The sequence below is a fragment of the Sorex araneus genome, chromosome 8 (genome assembly GCF_027595985.1).
Source record: "Sorex araneus isolate mSorAra2 chromosome 8, mSorAra2.pri, whole genome shotgun sequence".
In the NCBI taxonomy this organism is placed as follows: Eukaryota; Metazoa; Chordata; class Mammalia; order Eulipotyphla; family Soricidae; genus Sorex; species Sorex araneus.
Window position 1 is genome coordinate 46727006 of NC_073309.1, and position 17010 is coordinate 46744015.

General features: G+C 52.7%; 1 protein-coding gene across 3 annotated transcripts in view; it reads right to left on the reverse strand.

Annotated features, from left to right (window-relative positions):
* Positions 1–756: 756 nt before the first annotated feature.
* The window catches only part of XRCC1 (X-ray repair cross complementing 1), a 35808-nt gene continuing 19554 nt past the window's right edge, over positions 757–17010 (reverse strand). For 2 of the 3 annotated variants that reach the window (XM_055146357.1, XM_055146359.1), the window contains 9 exons: positions 16744–17002; positions 16331–16447; positions 14704–14788; positions 14451–14565; positions 14171–14225; positions 13958–14097; positions 12428–12518; positions 12117–12192; positions 11866–12026 (listed from right to left, as the gene is read on the reverse strand). In XM_055146357.1, the coding sequence (XP_055002332.1) occupies positions 11913–12026; positions 12117–12192; positions 12428–12518; positions 13958–14097; positions 14171–14225; positions 14451–14565; positions 14704–14788; positions 16331–16447; positions 16744–17002 (1052 nt within the window). In that variant the 3' untranslated portion in view covers positions 11866–11912. Of the gene's footprint in view, positions 832–11865; positions 12027–12116; positions 12193–12427; positions 12519–13957; positions 14098–14170; positions 14226–14450; positions 14566–14703; positions 14789–16330; positions 16448–16743; positions 17003–17010 lie in introns of those variants that run through there. The other variant, XM_055146358.1, reaches the window with a different exon arrangement.

A 17010-nucleotide genomic window follows, 5' to 3' on the forward strand; every position in this document is an offset into this window, starting at 1 on the left:
CTGTTTTGGTGCCTGAGATAAGATTCTCAGGACATCAGATCTTCTTCATGTTTATCGGCCTTTCTTTGTTGGGGGATGGGGAAGTGGGTAGAAAGATAGTACAGCGGGTAAAGCTTGCCTTGCACGTGGTTGACCTGGATTGGATCCCCTACACCCAATACAGTCCCCTAATCCTTCCAAGAGTGATCCCGAGCTCAGAGCCATGAGCAACGACAGACGTAGCCTTAAAACAACAAATAAACAAACAAAAATCAAGTTTATCTTTTATTTTTATTTTGTTGGGGGGTGCTCCCAAGTGGTGCTCAGAGTGCCCTGAGCCCAGGGATACCAGCCCAGGAATACCAGTATCTACAGATACCAGCTAATGAAGCTCAAGCTTCAACACAAGGGCATAAGGATGTGGTGTTTCGAGGACCCTGTGGTGAAGACCACTGTGCCATTGCCACCCAGCCATCATCAGGAGGCCATATGGCATTGTGAATCTGAACCCAGGTTACATCCCGACTGCTGTACTATCTTTGAGCCGTCAAAGTTGATTTAGGCTTTTGGGTCACACCCAGCTTTGTTCGGGGCTTATTCCTGGCTCTGCACTCAGGGATCACTCCTGACACGGCTCAAGGAAACATATTGGGTGCCAGGAATCAAACTTGGGGTGGCCACAAGCAAGGCAAAAGCTTTACCCACTGTGTTATCTCTCCGGTCTCAAAGGTAATTTGGGCAAGGGGGTGAAGGTTGGGTTTGGGGGCCACATCTTTTGGTGCTCAGAGCTTACATTCAGTTCTGTGTTGAGGAGTCACTTGTGGTTCTTATCCTGGGAATATAAGTGGGTGCCTGGATTGAACCAAGACAGACTGAAATCAAAACAAGTCTTAATTCCTATACTATCTCTCAGATCTCCAGAGATGATTTAATAACAATAAAAGGTTTGCATTCTATCTTTCAAGATGGGGCTGGGGGGATCATTTGGCTTCTTTAGGAATGTGAGCCTCCCCCAAATGGTTCCTGTTCATTTACACCAAAGACTTAGACTTGAGACATTGGTATCTGGTGGTAAACTGTCAAAATCTGCTGAAGGAAATCACCTCAATAGTGAAAATAGGACACACCTCTTGTTTTGAGGATCTAAGTCACTCTCACAAAGGAACAGTAAGATCCTGGAGTCAGAGCAATAGTACAGGATCACGCAGCGGGGAGGTTGCTTGCCCTGCACATGGCTGATTGAAGTTCATTCCAGCACAACATGTGGTCCCCAGCATGCACAGTCAGGAGTTAGGCCTGAGCACCACCCAGTGCGCCCCCAAAACAAAACAAAACAAGCCTGTGATGTCCTAGGCAGGTGCAGACAGGGAGAAGGGAGGCTTGGTTTCCTGGCAACTTCAGTCCACCTTAACTTTGGACTTTGCTTGACAAACCTTGGGGGGTCATTCTCAGGCCTGGCTCTTTCTTAATCACTTGAAGCTAGGCCAGTTTTTGCCTGAACCTTGTATGGCATTTCTCTAGTCCTTCCTGATACACTCTGTATGGCAAGATCCCCCATATAAGAACTCCGTATCCCGAGGTCTTTTTCCTAAAGACATCTCTGTCTCTGTCTCTCTCTCTAAGAACTCCGCATTCCGAGATCCCTTTCCTAGCTCTCTCTCTCTCTCTCTCTCTCTCTCTCTCTCTCTCTCTCTCTCTCTCTCTCTCTCTCTCTCTCTCTCTCTCTCCCCCCCTTCTCCCTTTCTCCCTCTTCCTCTCTTTTTCATTGCCATAGGAGCTATCAAGCATGCATGCAAGGCGAGTACTGTACTGCTGAGCTGCACCCCAATTCCCATAGATTCTGCAGGACTTTGAGGTCAATTTCCTTCCTTGAAGCCATGCACACCTGCTCTGGGGGCTATGGGGAGTGTGGGTGAGAAGACCTGACTCAGAAACCTGGGAATCCCCTTTCCCTGCCCAGTGGCCCTTTCCAGTTCAGATTTTTTCTTGTGGTTTTGGCTGGTTGAAATCACAGGTTTCCCCCACTGCATGAAAGCAGACCATCCTGTTTGGTGGGTTGGTGGGATTTAGAATACTCAATTTTTACATATAAATGAATACTAAGGGAGTCTTAAGACCCTCCCCTTGACCCCCCCAAAGAAAATTAGCCACCAACTGGAATGTCCTACTTTCAGATGGGGTGGGAGAAACTAGAATTCCTTCCTGATTGTGACCCCATTTCCTCGCCCCATGAGGAGCACCTGGCTCAGAGCAGGGAGCAGCCAATCCTCCCATTAACATCGTTGGTGCCCTCCTCCTCTTGCCATAGTCTCGCAATTCAGCACGGAGCCCTGAGAACCTCTCTAGTCTGGGGCACTTTCCCATCTTCACCAGGCCTCTCTGAGCCTGAGAGACAGAAAAGCATAAATGTCAGTCTTGTAGATGTCACTCCCAGTTCTGCCACATCCTAGCTGTATGGCCCTGGGTAAGTGACCTTCCCTCTCTTCCTCACTGTCCACTTCTGTATAGCAAAGAAAAGAGTAAGCACTTCAGGGGCCAGAGAGATAGTGTGAGTTCAAAAAATGTGGGGGTGCAGTGACCAAAAGCCATCTCCCAGTCTCCCCAGCATAGGAACAAAGAGATGGGAGACCACGGACTGATGGTCAAATGGCCCATTTAATATAAGTTAGCATACTTTATAGCACATCTGAGGGTTTTTGAGTTACAGGATGGCACATAGGTGTGATTGATCATTTACACAGGTAAAATCTTTTGGTGGAGGCAATTCTCTTGGTGGATTAACTCTAGAAAAGACTCTGTCTCCCAAGGACATCTATATTATTTTTCTCTTTCCCTATAGTTGTACATATTAAACAATTAAGTTTACTTCTTATTATACTTGCAGTTATTTGGATAAACACAGTAAGAGATAAAGATCCCAAAACTTAGTTCTCTAGGCTCTAAAGGTAAGCAAGGCTTTTACTGTAAATCCCAGACTAAGCCTTCAGTCCAGTTCAGCTTGTCCTTCCCCATGGAGGTCCTGTCTCTTAAATCATAATGTCTTGCATCAAGACCCTGCTCTTATGCTTTCTAGACTGCCTCGTTTCAATGTCGGGGTAGCTTTGTTCCTCGCCCCGGGTCCATCCCAGTCCCAGTGGGACCTCCCTTTGTGGGTTGTGTTAGGAACTACAGCAACGATAGCCAAAGTCAAGTGATTATGATGGATGCCCAGGAGTAAATATATTTCAGAGTCAATCAACTCCCAAATATTAGGAGCACAGTATTAACTTTCTGTGTTTAAGCAAAGAACACTACTCTATAGTAAAATATGAAAAAGCTATGGAGGAAATAGAAAAGCAAGTAATATATTTCAAATAAAAAGTCCAGAATCACCAGAAGTTTGACTTGAACTAGCCCTGACTTAGGAAATTATGAATAACACAAAGGAAAGGTTAAAGATAAATTTGGGGGATTAGGGGTGCTCGTAAGAGCACTGTAAGCTTCTCTGGGGGAAGGAAAAGGGGCATTTCACGAATGAAGCCTAAAACACTTAGGGTTAATATCCAACAAGATAGTACAGCAGTTAGGGTTCTTGTCTTGCATGCAGCCAACCTGAGTTCAATCTCTGGCACCCTATTTGGTTTCCTGAGCCCCATCAGAAGTAGTTTCTGGATGCAGAGCGAGGCGTAAGTCCTAAGCATCACCAGATGTGGCCCAATGGCCACAAATACAACCCCCCCAAACAAAAGGTGGGGGGATAAGTACTTCTTTTTAACCATGTACTGTCAGGCCACAGGGAGATGTCTCATATTCTGAAGTACATGCCTTGCATACTCCAGGTACATGTCAAACTCCCAGCACTGTATACCCTCTATCCACCCCATCCAAGCACCACTAGGCTGGCCCAGTGGCCCCCAGCACTGTTGGGACTAAGCAGTGGACAATGTAGCCTGGCTGGTTGAGTGTCCTGGGGGTGGCTCCTGGGCCCACAGCTTGGGAGCTGCCTCCACCCGCAGCTGATGCCAACCTTTTGCCTCCTTGCATACTAGAAAGGAAATGAGTCCCCAGCAGCTCTCTAGAGCCATTTGAGAAACCGGAGAAAACTTGGCTAGGGTTCTCAGTTCTGACTCTTGCCAAGTCTATTCAAACCAGCACCACTGGATCCAGAAACACGGCCCAAATCACGTGGCCTGTGTGTCCCTGGATATGGGGATACAAGATTTAATGAATTGGAGTAAGCAAACTTCCTTGAAGGGGCATTCAAGTAACCCTACAGCAGAAACAATGCTCCTTATTAAATTTGATGGGGGAATCCTCCCAGGCAGTGCTCAGAGGACCTGGGGGCATTCACAGTGATATTCAGACCCTGTGACCTAGTGTTGGGCCTGGCAATGTGCTGCTGGCTCAGGTGCAGGCTACATTTGGGGGCCAAGTACTGGGGTTTGACTCAGGCCTGACACATGCATAATATGTACCCCTGACTACTAAACTCTCTCCCTAGTCCTGAAACAGTGCTTCTCATACACTCAAAACAAAACAACTTTCAACAGTGCCATTTTTCCTTCCTTTGAGAATTTGTGTTGCTGCTGCCACCAGTTTAGGCTTGTACCCATGTCAGGGATCAAACTGGGGGACACAACAGGGGCTGGAACCCAGGACCTCCTATGTGCAAGTCATGGGCTCATACCAGTAAGTGACCCCCATCCTCAATCCATATGCTTTGCAGCAACCAGGAGCTTTTATTTATTTATTGTTTGCTTTTGGGTCACACCCAGCGATGCTCAGGGGACCATATGGGTTGCTGCGTGCAAGCCAAGCTCCCTACCTGCCTTGCTATCTCTACAGCCCAGCAACCAGGAGACTTTAAAAAAAAAAGAAATCAATAAAAGGGGGGAGGGAACAGTCTCAGCAAACAAATACAACAGGTAGCCTTTGTTTGTGCCTGATTCAAATAAACTAAGTAGAATAAAAAGGGATTGAAATGTTTGTTTGCTTTGCATGTGGCTGACCACCCTCCCTACCATCGATCAGTAGCACCATGTATAGTTCCCTGAACATAGAGCCAGGGCTAGCCCCTGAATACCATTGGGTATGGCCTAAATGCCCCCAATTTGGGGGTGGGGGGACCACACCAAGAAGTGCTCAGGGCTTACTCCTTACTCTGCACTCAGGGACCATTCCTGGCAGAACTTGGGGGACCATTTGGGGTGCCAGAGATGGAACATGGGTCAGCCATGTACAAGGCAAATGCCCTACCCACTATACTATCACTCCATTCCCAGTCCCCAGGCCCCCCAACCTGCTTTTAAGAAAGAGAATCAGACTTGCTCTCAAGCCTGAGTTCTCTCTTTAACATTTATCTCTGCTTTTTTTTTTCCATCTGGAAAAGCCTATACTCTCGCTTGAACATGTATTTTCTTTCCCTCATGTCTTTCTAAGTAAATTTTGTTCAACAAAGACTATCTTGCTTCACTTTTGAAAAATAGAAAAGCAAAATTCTCTGTGAGTGGTGGGTGGGGACTGAAACACTGGCAGTGACTGGACCTGGTGCCAGCTACTGTATCACTGATGCAAAGAATAGTCGATTATTCTCTCGATTTTCCTATGCACGTGCAGTCAAACACTGAGATTGGGTGGAGGGAAAAAGAAAACAGGGCTACTTAGAGGAAGCCTGAACACTGATGTAGTAGGGGGCAACATGAAAAAGAAACTATAAAGCTTGCCACAAGTGGTGGGAGGGGAGAGGAGTTAGGATAGAGAAGGGACCACGGACCACGGTGACAGTGATAGTAGGAAATAATCACTCTGGACAAGAACTGAGTGCTGAAAGGAGGTAAAGGAAGGGACAAACCTGATAACCTGTCAGTACCTGTATTGCAAATCATATCGCCCAAAAGGTGGGGGTGGGTGGGGGAGGGGAGGAGGAGTGAGAGAGAGAGAGAGAGAGAGAGAGAGAGAGAGAGAGAGAGAGAGAGAAGAGAGAGAGAGAGAGAGAGAGAGAGAGAGAGAGAAGAAAAGTGCCAGCTTATAGAGGCAGGCTGGGGGGTGGGATGGTGGGAAGGAAAGACATTACTGGTGGTGAAGGGATGGGTTTTGGAACATTGTATGAGGGAAACCAAATCACAACTCTGTAACTGTGTATCTCCTGGTGATTCAATTTAAAAAAAAAGAACTGTACCTTCTGAAAGCTTCGATGATGATAGTGTAGTTGTTTAAGAGTTTCTTGAGGGGGCTGGAGTGATAGCAGAGCGGGTAGGGCGTTTGCCTTGCACGTGGCCGACCGGGTTTGATTCCCAGCATCCCATATGGTCCCCTGAGCACCGCCAGGGGTAATTCCTGAGTGCAGAGCCAAGAGTGACCCCTGTGCATCACCGGGGGTGATCCAAAAAGCAAAAAAAAAAAAAAAAGTTTCTTGAGGCCTGAGTGATAGTGCAGCCGGTCAGACATGATCCCCAGGGCTCCACCAGGAGTGACCCCTGAGCACAGAGCTAGGAGTCAGTCCTAAGCAGGTATGGTCCAAAACCCAATGGGAAAAAAATAAGTCTTGTAGACATAATCTGAAGCATTTAGGAGTGAAATGTCTGGAATTTTCCTCAAAATAACTGCAAGGTAGGGCTGAAGAGATAGTACAATGGGTAGGGTGCTTGCCTTGCACAGAGCTGACCTGGATTCAATCCCTGCCACCACATATGGTCCCCCAAGCCCTGTCAGGAGTGATCCCTAAGCATAGAGCCAGAAGTAATCGCTGTGCACCACCAAGTGTGGCCCAAAACAAAAGAAACAAACACAATAAAATAACTCAAGGGGGAGGGTGTTGCTGGAGAGATGGCTCAAAGGGCTAGAATGCATGCCAGGGTTCAAACTGTCACTGTCACTGTCATCCCATTGCTCATCGATTTGCTTGAGCAGGCAACAGTAACATCTCCATTGTGAGACTTGTTACTGTTTTTGGCATATTGAATATGCCATGGGTAGCTTGCCAGGCTCTGCCATGCAGGCGAGATACTCTCTGAGAGGGGTGGGGCAATCGAACCCAGGTCGGCCGCATGCAAGGCGAACGCCCTACCCGCTGCACTATCGCTCCAGCCCTAGTGTTTAAACACAATAATAAAATTCTTTAAAATTGTTACCCCAGATGGGGCTGGAGAGATAGCACAGCGGGTAGGGCGTTTGCCTTGCACGCGGCCGACCCGGGTTCAAATCCCAGCATCCCATATGGTCCCCTGAGCACGGCCAGGGGTAATTCCTGAGTGCAGAGCCAGGAGTAACCCCTGTGCATCGCCGGGTGTGACCCAAAAAGCAAAAAAAAAAAAAAAAAAATTGTTACCCCAGGGAGGCCAAAGAGTACAGTGGTAGAGTGTTTGCCTTCCATATGGCTGACCCACATTAGGTCCCTGGCCCCCACATGGTCCTCCACGACTGCCAGGAGTGCACTGCCAGGTGTGGCCCAAAAATCATACTTTTTTAAATTTTACTCCTGGGTCCAAAAGAGTACAGTGGGTGGGGCTGGAGCGATAGCACAGCGGGTAGGGCATTTGCCTTGCACGCGGCCGACCCGGGTTCGATTCCCAGCATCCCATATGGTTCCCTGAGCACCGCCAGGAGTAATTCCTGAGTGCAGAGCCAGGAGTAACCCCTGAGCATCACCGGGTGTGACCCAAAAAGAAAAAAAAAAGTACAGTGGGTAAGGCACTGTGCATACGTTGGCAGCTCAGTGCTCAAGCTCTGAGCACTGATTTGAACTCAAGCTCAAATCCAGAACCGCATTATGTTTCCCTAAGAACCATCAGGAGTGACCCTTGAGGGCTGACCCAGGAGCAAACAGTGAGCACAACGAGGTGTGGCCCAAAAACCTAAAAATAACGTTTTGTTTTCTAGGTCTCCCTTGACTGTTACTGGCAATGCCTGGGGTACCGTGCTGTTTTGAGGTTTGAACCCAGGATTTGCAGGCTTGCATGAACTCCGCTGGTTGAGCTCTCTCTATATTGATGATACCTGTGAAGACGCGAGGTCCTGTTCTAAACATTTCCCAGTGGTTCTGACTTATCCTAACAACCCTGTGTTTTTTTTTTTTTTTTGCTTTTTGGGTCACACCCGGTGATGCACAGGGGTTACTCCTGGCGGTGCTCAGGGGACCATATGGGATGCTGGGAATCAAACCCGGGTCGGCCACATGCAAGGCAAATGTCCTACCCGCTGTGCTATTGCTCCAGCCCCTAACAACCCTCTGTTTAACAGATGAGTCAAACACGGCTCAGTAGTAAATTAACTCGCCCCAGGTAACCCAGCTGAGAGTGGCAGCGCCAAGATTCCAAGTTTGTTTATCCAGGCAATCAAGTCCCAAGGTCCAAAAATATCAGCCCTTACAAGGCCCCCTGCTCCCTGAGCTGACGAGATCTTGGGGCATTTCATGTCGGAAGACCCACTCAATGGGGAAAGTTTATGGGCACTTCATGGCTATTTCTCTGTGGGACGGAAAAGGGCAGTCACTGGAAGGGGAAGGTTGCTAAGTACCAGGGGCTGCGTTTGGGGAGAAAAACCGCCTCAGCATCTGGCTCCACGGCCCTCCCACCCTGGACCACAGCACCGGGTGGGGAGGCTGAGAATCTCCAATCAGCCAATGGCAGAGGAATCCCGGGGCGCTTGGCAAATAACGTGCCTCTTACTGGGCGCGAGCACGGAGCCCCGCCCCAGCCGGTCGAAGGAACCGTCCGACTTTCTGAGCGTTTCCTAGAAGGTTGGAAGGAACTGCGTGCTCGAGAATCTGCCTGTGGAAACAGCACGTGGGTCCCCGATGGAACTCTCGGAGAAAGGGGTCGAGGACAGGAGGAACGTGTAGGCCGCGGGCTAAGAGATGCTCAGCTTCTCCGCGTTAGCTGCGGCTCCTGCGTGGTGGGTGAGTGACTGTAGCTCGCCCCGGGGGAGCCGCCGCACTCCCCGCCGGCTCTTCGGCCTACCTAGAGTACCGACCGTCTTTCCGGTAGGTCGCCCGCCACCTCGGCAGCCCCTGCCCGCCCATTGCACGTGCGTATTGAAGCCAGCACTGGATCCGCGTGGAAGGAAAGTGAGCTGGGTGGAGCAACTTCCACGCCAACTCTGCAGCACTTCAAGGCCGAGCAGCTGCGGGGCCACGGCAAAAAAGAACTCTGCCCCCTGGGGCGCTGCGCCCGCAAGGTCTCTCCCTGGACCCCCTCGCTCCCCCCTCTCCCGTCCTAGGGCCAGGCCCCCAGGATGACTCTGTACCCGGGGGGCACCAGCCTTTGGCTCCTTCTTGTTTTGATCCACCCGTCCCCTTGTTTTGAACCCCGTCTTAGGTTCCGCCCTCACGGTTCTAGGTCAGGAGAGGTGGTTCCTTCCACTTTGGATCCAGGCCGCTCGGGCTGCGAGCTCTAAGGCGCCCAGGGCCAGCAACCCAGTGAGGACCCGACACTGGCTGGCCCGCACAGCGCGCAGGCCCCGCCTTCCAGCAACACCCAGACTAACGTACCCACCCCTGACAGCGCTCCCAGGATTTGGGTGCTATCCTAGAGGACTCGATCCCCCAGTCTTGCTCCTCCTGGGTCACAGCTTTCTGGGCTCTAGCACCTGGGAGATGCCGGAGCAAGGCGGGGTATCCACGGTCTCACCATTCTGGGGGGAAATCTCAGGGTGAAAGTTTCAGAATCTAGGGTGATTACCATTTGGGGCTTCCCCAAAATGTATTTTGGGTAATAGTCTTGGTTGGTTTTGGGAGGGCCCTCAGTGATCACATACAGCGTTCAGGATATTAAAGGAGGACCAGAACAGATGTCTGATTTTTGGTGTTCACCTGTCGGGGGACAGGCACCAGAAACAGACACATAATAGACACATAAGTATCTCTAGGGAAGTTCTAGTTTTGTCCTTCCAGAAAGGTAGCCCTTGGGGCTTCTTGGGGTGATGATGGGGGTGGGCTGGGGAGGGCTTGCCATTTGGAGAATCTCAGTTTGACATTTAAGGTATCTCACTATACTTGAATTTCAAGACATGAGCAGGACCCAGATTGGGGGGGGGGGGTGTTTCCTGGAACCCACCAGCCCTCCTGACCCCTACTCCCCACCAGACCCTGTACAGAGGCCCAGCCAGTCAGCTACAGAGTCTGACATACCAGGTGGCCCCACCAGGAGAAGGCTTCTTGGACCCCTCCACACTGTTCACACCGGAGGGCACTCCTGTCACCAAATGGCCTGCCTGCCACGTGGCCTTCTCTTTCCCCACCTCACATACAGTGGCACCTGCCCACATTGCCCAAAGGCAGTACTGCAAGCTGGTTGCCCACCTCCAGAACACCACTGGCAGGCCTGCCCCTACTCGTGACCAAAGTCGAGTTCTGCCACCCGCCGCACCTCCCCCGCCAAGCTGACAGCTCACCAACATGTGTCGTGCAGATACCCACCTGACTGTGCCAGATTTTCTCATTTCCCTGCAAACCGGCAGCCCGTTGCCTGCCTTATCACATCCCCACAGCATCAGCCCTGCCCCACTGATTACAGGCCTTGGATAACCTGTGTCCACTCGCTGAGCACTGCTGGGTATAGCCTAAAACCCGGAATAAAAGATGGAAGGGTAGGCATGGACTGTGATTTGGGAAGGGAGACTGGAATGAGGAATTGTGGCAAGAAAAAAAGATGAGTTGGGGCCAGAGTAACAGTGCAGTAGGCAGGACCTTTGCCTTTCAAACAGCTGATTCAGATTCAATCCCTGGCATCCCATAGGGTCCCCCCAACCCATCAGGAGTGATCCCTGAAGCAGAGAGCCAGGAGTAAGCCCTGAGCACAGCTGGGTATGGCACAAAAACCAAAAACAAATAACCAAAAAAGTAGAGTTTCCTCTAGAGCTTTTGGAAGGAACACAGCCTGCCTCCACTTTGGTTTGTCAGCCAGACACAGCCTGAGAGAAGAATCTGCAGTTGCTTTAAGGCAGCCAGCAGGTGCGTACTCGCTGGAGCAGTCAGGCTCTGGCAGGTGAGTGACCACTACACAGGTGTGAGAAGAGACAAGAGAATGCTGAGCCTCGACCCACTCAGATCTTCTATCAGTGCTGGAGAGATGTCCTCCTGTGTGTCCCCAAGTGAAAACTGTCAACGGAGGTGACAGCACAAGGCTGGGGTCCATGGTAGGAAAAGGACTAAGATGCTCAAACACCACCAGCTTATTTCCTCCTTAAACCTGGTGGAGCCCCAAAAGGTGTTCAAGATTTGGGTGGGTTGATGAAAATGCCTTCTGAGGGCCCACGGATAGCTCAGTGGTAGAAGCACCTGCCTTGCCAGCATGAGACCATGAATTTGGTCTCATGCCATGAGGGGTATCTGTGACCCCAGGGTCCCCAAGTGTGCCCTCTCTGGAGGGCCATAACCAAGTATGCGACTCTGCCAAGTCCCATGGCAGTGTGGAACCCCCATCGAGCCCATGTCCAGACACCACAACCAAGTGTGTGCCAATGACTGCAACAATCACCCCAAAAGGAAGGAGAAAAACCAGGAGCACTTCCCCTCAGCTGCCTCCCAAACCAGGGTAGGGAGCTGTGCTGCACCGAGGCAAACTGGCTGCTGGGGAAGTGGTGGCGGGCTCTTGGCCCCAGGAAGTGAGTCCTGGAGAGGACGCTGCCCCAAGCATCCGGGCCTCCAGCCCAGGATCTGGGGTTCCTGGCACACAGCAAAGGGGTTTATAGGTGACAGCAGCTGGTGGACAGAGTCTCCTGCCACCCAGGGGTTGAGGATCTTTCCACCCCAGAGCCCAGGAACAGAGCCCCTCCTTCTCTCCAGGATCCCTTGAAAGAGCCTCAAGGCCTCTCAGAGGCTGGCACTTGACAGGAAGCAAATTCCAAAGGAAGACAGAAAGCCAGGGACTCCCTGAGGTTCTGAGAGGCAGTGAGAGAAGGGCCAGGGGCTCCAAACCAAGTCACCTTTATTAAGGCAGCCACCTGGAGTGCAGACATCAGGCCTGGGGCACCACCCCGTAGAGCTGGTGGGGAAGCAGCTTCTGTTTCTCATTGCAGCTATAGATCCAGCGGGGCCTCACAAACACCAGGGAGGGGTTGTCCATCAGGGCCTGTGGATGGGGGTGCCCATGAGGGCAGGTCAGCAGGGAGAGGAGGGAGGGCATAAAGAGGTGGGTGGGGCTCTCTCTGCCAAGACTCACCTCTTCGAAGCTGGGGTCCCACTCCTGGGCTGTAATCACAAACTGGACACGCTCACTCATGTAGTCCTCAAGCTCCCTGGCAGAGAAAAGGTGGAAGGTACATCAGGGCGCTGCTGGTGGCTCCCTCATTCTCCTGTGAGGCAATCTGGCCGCAGACACACAAAGAAGCCCCTTTCCGAAAGGCTGGGGCACCTCATGGGCAAAGAGGAAGTCGAGCAAAACCGACTTGGCCTTGCTGAGCCAGCAGACCTGGCAACTGGAGGCCCCCACTCCACACTCCATATACCCTGCAGCACCCCCAAAACACTGACCCATTGAAGGCGGTAACATATCGCCGGAGCATCCTCCGCTCATTGCCTGGGAACTCTCCGTACAGGAAGAAGTACTTGCCCTGGAAGAAATCTGTGGGAGACATAGAAGAACCCAGATAAAGTCCTGGTCCCCAGCTCCAGCCAGAAGCCGGAGGCAAGATAGGAAGGAGAGTGCAGTGGCTGGAGAGGAACAAAACACCACTTCCAGGTAGAGGGTCCTGACCCAGGAGCCCATGAGAACCTTCTAGAATGCTGAGTAGGGTGATGGTTTTGTTTTTAATTTTTTTACTTGCTATTTTGGGGTTTTAGTGATACGCCCTGGTACTCAGGGGATACTCCAGGCATCTGTGACTGACCTCATGTAAGAAACATGCCTGCTGTATAGAAATTGGGTCTTTTGCGGGGGTTAGGGAAGGTGGGGGGTACGAGGGTCACCTAACACTGCTTAAGGCTTACTTTTGGCTCTATGCTCAGGGGTCACCCCTTGGAGTTGCTCAGGGAATGCTGTGTAGTACTAGGAATCGAACCAGGTCAACTTCATGCAAGGCAAGTGGCCCATGGGGTGGTAGTTTTAGAGATCCAGTTACTAAGCCAGACAGAGTATATAGTCAGGGTTTGGCTTGCCCATGACCCATCCAGGTTCAATTCCTGGCACTGAGAATCCCTGAGCATTGAGAGGTATGATGCGGGTCTGCATAGACAGCGTGGTGTAGGCAGGAATCTAGAGCCTGACCCCTGTCGCCCCTCAGCTCAGTTGACTCTGTCCCACTCAGTGCTGCTGCGGCTTACTCCCCAGGCTGGGGCCCTCTGTCACATTCTCAGAACTGTCCTGGCTGTCCATCTGGAGGTGCCACCTTTGGGGGGCTTTGGGTGCTCAAAGTACTCTCTTGCTCACGGGCCACAAAGTGAGTGGAGTCCTCTGAACATCTGGCTGTTTCCTTGCCCAGTCTCTACCTTGACCCCACTTCTGCAGGGCTCACTGGCTGTGGTCACACAAACAAGGCCACACCACCTCCAAGGACACGGGGGCCCTGTGCCCATGCCATCTGTGGAGCCCAGTCCCGCCCTTTCCTGACAGAGCTAAACCTGGGTCGGGGCTGACACCACAGATTAAAAGTTCCGAGCGGTGCGGAAAGCCCAAACTGGTACAGTGCAGGTGAGAGAGGAGGATGCCCGCCCTCCTTAAAGCCTGAGGTTACTCCTGGGGCTGGATGATAGCACAGCAGGGAGGACACTCACCTATGGATAACCCACGTTTAATCTCCAGCACCCCATATGATCCCTGAGCCTGCCAGGAGTGATGCCTGAGCATAGAGCCAGTAGGAAGCCCTGAACACTATCAGGTATGACCCCCAAACCAAGGAAACAAATAGAAGAGGTCACTCCTAGCGCAGCTGTGACAGATGGAAGCCGCAAGGGAGGAAGCCACCAAGGGGTCACCAAAGGGTAAGGAACAGGCCTGAGAGATCCTGGGGCTGCCTGGGGGAAATCTCAGGTGAGAAGTGAGAAAGATTCAGGAGAGGTCCCTACTGGGGAGCTCAGGAACCGGCAAGCTGGGGGACTCCGGTGGAGCCTCGCTGTCAGTGTTCTCGTCCGTGGAGCCTGCATACGGGTCTTCGCCGTTCTCCCCCTGGTCAGGCAGCTGCCTCTGCTCCCTCTGCTCAGCCACCCTGAGAGGCCAAGAGGTGTGAGAAGCAGCAGATCACATGCGCCGCCCCCCCACACCCTCTGCCGCACCCCTACCTTCTCAGCTCGTCCTCAGTGTCCTCGGAATCTTCTGCCCCATTGTCCCGCTCTCCTGAAAATGGGAGCTTTGTCAATGTGAGGACCCTCACTGTCTTCTGGAAAGACCAGGAACATTCCTCCCAGGCTCTTGCCTGAGCACAAACTCAGACCAGCTCTCCCCGTTCCCAGCTTTCCTTCTCAGTGTCCCCAGCCCCTTCATTCCTCGGCCCAGCCCCTCCTCCTGTAGACCCAGCTCTCCCCCCGCCCCCCCCCCCACACCAGCCTCCCTCAGGCAGACCTGACTGCTCCCCCTCGGAGTCAGGATCATCCTGGGGTGCTGGGGTGGCTGGTCTGGTCTCCTCTGGAGCTGGGGGTCCTGCTGCCTGAGGGGGCTTGGTTTTGGTCTGCGTGCGCTGGGAAGGAAGAGAGGTTCAGTGCAGAACAAAGGGGGCAAGGTGGGGCTACAGGAGGCTGGAGTGGCATTTGGGGTACCTCCTCTCAACATGCTCTCCTCTCAACACCCACCCCAACCCAGGCAGGGGGCACCAGACCTTCCGGGGCGGCTTGGAGGCTTCATCCCCACTGTGAGAATCCCCTTCATCCTCGCTGCTTGAACCAGGCCCGGCCATGAGGTACCTAGGGAAGCAATCAGGCACACAATGTCCTCCTCAGGGCAGGCAGGCGGGAGCCACTGGCATTGACTTAGTAACAACTCAGAGGCTGTTCCCCCCACGGCTGTTCCTCCTCCTGGCCAGAGAACCACAGCCCCCGACTCACACACCAGAGATAAGCACCACTCCCTGGCTCCCACCCCACCTCAGGGACAAATGTCCAGTATTTCAGAAAGGAAAAAGCACCCTCAGGTGAAGAATGGCTCCATGAGAGGCCAGCTGGAAGGATGCCCTCCGGTAAGTACCTTTCTCATTAAACTCTATCTTTCTCCTTAAATAGTGGCCACTGCAGGCAAGAATCCTGGTTCCAATGATAAGGGGCCTTCAGGGGAATTCCCACATGCCAGCGCATCCCAAGCCTGGGGTCACTAAGCCAGTGGAACCCGTGTGTAGCCCCATTTGACAGATGAGGAGACTGAGGCATAGAGCAATGAACTGATGGAGCCCCTATGGCAGGGTAGAGTCGGCAGGAGAAGTGAAGGAGCAGGCCTGCCTTTCCCAGTTTGCCCTGGGAGCCCCACCTGTGCACTCAGCTCATACCTGAGCTGGGGAAAGTGAGTCCCTCATGGCACCACACATGCTCACAGGAAATTTAGAGGCTTTAAAGTGTGTCAGTGGATTTCTGGAAAGATCAGAAATGGCTTCACACGAGCACAGGATGATCAACAGTCGATGTCAGGGAGGCAGCTCAGAGGGAGAGTACTTGCCTTGCATGCATGAGGCCCTAATTTAATCCCCAGCACTACACACAGACACACACACATACACAGCTGGGTACTGGAGGCTCTTTCTGAGCTCACCTGCCCCCCACCATGCAACCTCACAACCCATCACTTCTAATAATCCCCAGGTTTCAGATCTGACCCTGCTCTTCCCCATCCCAGAGGCTGAACTCCGACTGCCCCCCCCCGCCAGCCTCACCTTCCTGCTGTCTCCTGTCCCCTGCAGCCCATTCCTGTCCAGACGTGGGCCTCCCTGGCTGAGCCCTACTGAGGTTCCTGGCACAGTGTGCCTGGTCTCTGCTCAGCCTGACAAACCCTCCCCTCCTGGAATCCTCCCTGTGGGTCCTCCCCCACTCTCTTCTCTAGGACTCAATCCTCCTTCAGAGCTAGAGGTCCACAAGGACAACATGTTGACTGCTTGGTGGGGTGCATCCCAGCCTGAACCACAATGGGCCCTTGCTTTGAGAGAAAGAAAACAGGCCCAGACACTCCGATGTCCACCCAATTCTCCACCCCGTGATGTCTGCTTCCTTCTCAGCTGAACAGACCATACAAGGCCCCCTAGCCCCCTCCCCTACCTCACTCTCCTCCCTAGTCCCCCACTGCGCAGACTCAGCCTGAGTTCCCTCAGATCCTGATACCGCCACTCTGAGGGGGAGGGTGGATGTGTGTGTGTCTATATGTCTCTGTGCCAGTCCGTGTACATGTGAACTGTGTGTGTGTCCCTGTGAGTGCATGTCTTCATGTGTGATGTGTAGAGCACACATGCACAGTGGGGATCTCACCTCCGGGAGGGGAGCCGCCGCCTCATGCGGTGACAGTCCAGCACCCATTCTTTGCGCACAATGCGGCCTCCAAGGCCCAGGACCTGGCTGTACTTGGGCGTGTTGGCAAAGGCACAGCTGCGGGGGGTGGCAAGAGGGACACAAGGGAGGCTATCAGTCAAGTGTGGTCTCATGGGTGAAGAGAAAGAGCGAGAAGAGAGAAAAGAAATGGATGAGGAAGAGGAAGGGATGTCTATGGAGGAGCAGAGAGAAACAGGGGATAGAGGCAGCAATGAGACAACCCAGAGAAAGAAATGGCCTCGAGAAGGCAGGAGAGAGCCAGGCAGGCAGGGCGAGGAGACTGTGCCATGCAGGGGCCAGTGTTGAAGGGTGCTGGAGAAGAGCAGGGAGCTGGGAGAGCGGCAAAGGCCTACATGAGGTGGGTGCTGTCTGGCGTCCAGTCCGGCCGGTACTTAGCCCCCAGTTCCAAGGCCTTGTCACGGAGCTCTGAGCGGAAGGGGTTCTGGAAGCCACTCAACACCACCACAACCCCCTGAAGGATCTTCCCCAGCTCCTGTGGGCCCACTCGGGGTGCCTTGGGCTCGGTGCCTTCTCCTCGAGGCTTCACTGGCACAGTCCCCCTTGCTGGGGCAGAGACTGGGGTGGTGGCTGGGGTACGGGGGGAAGGGGACACTGAGGAA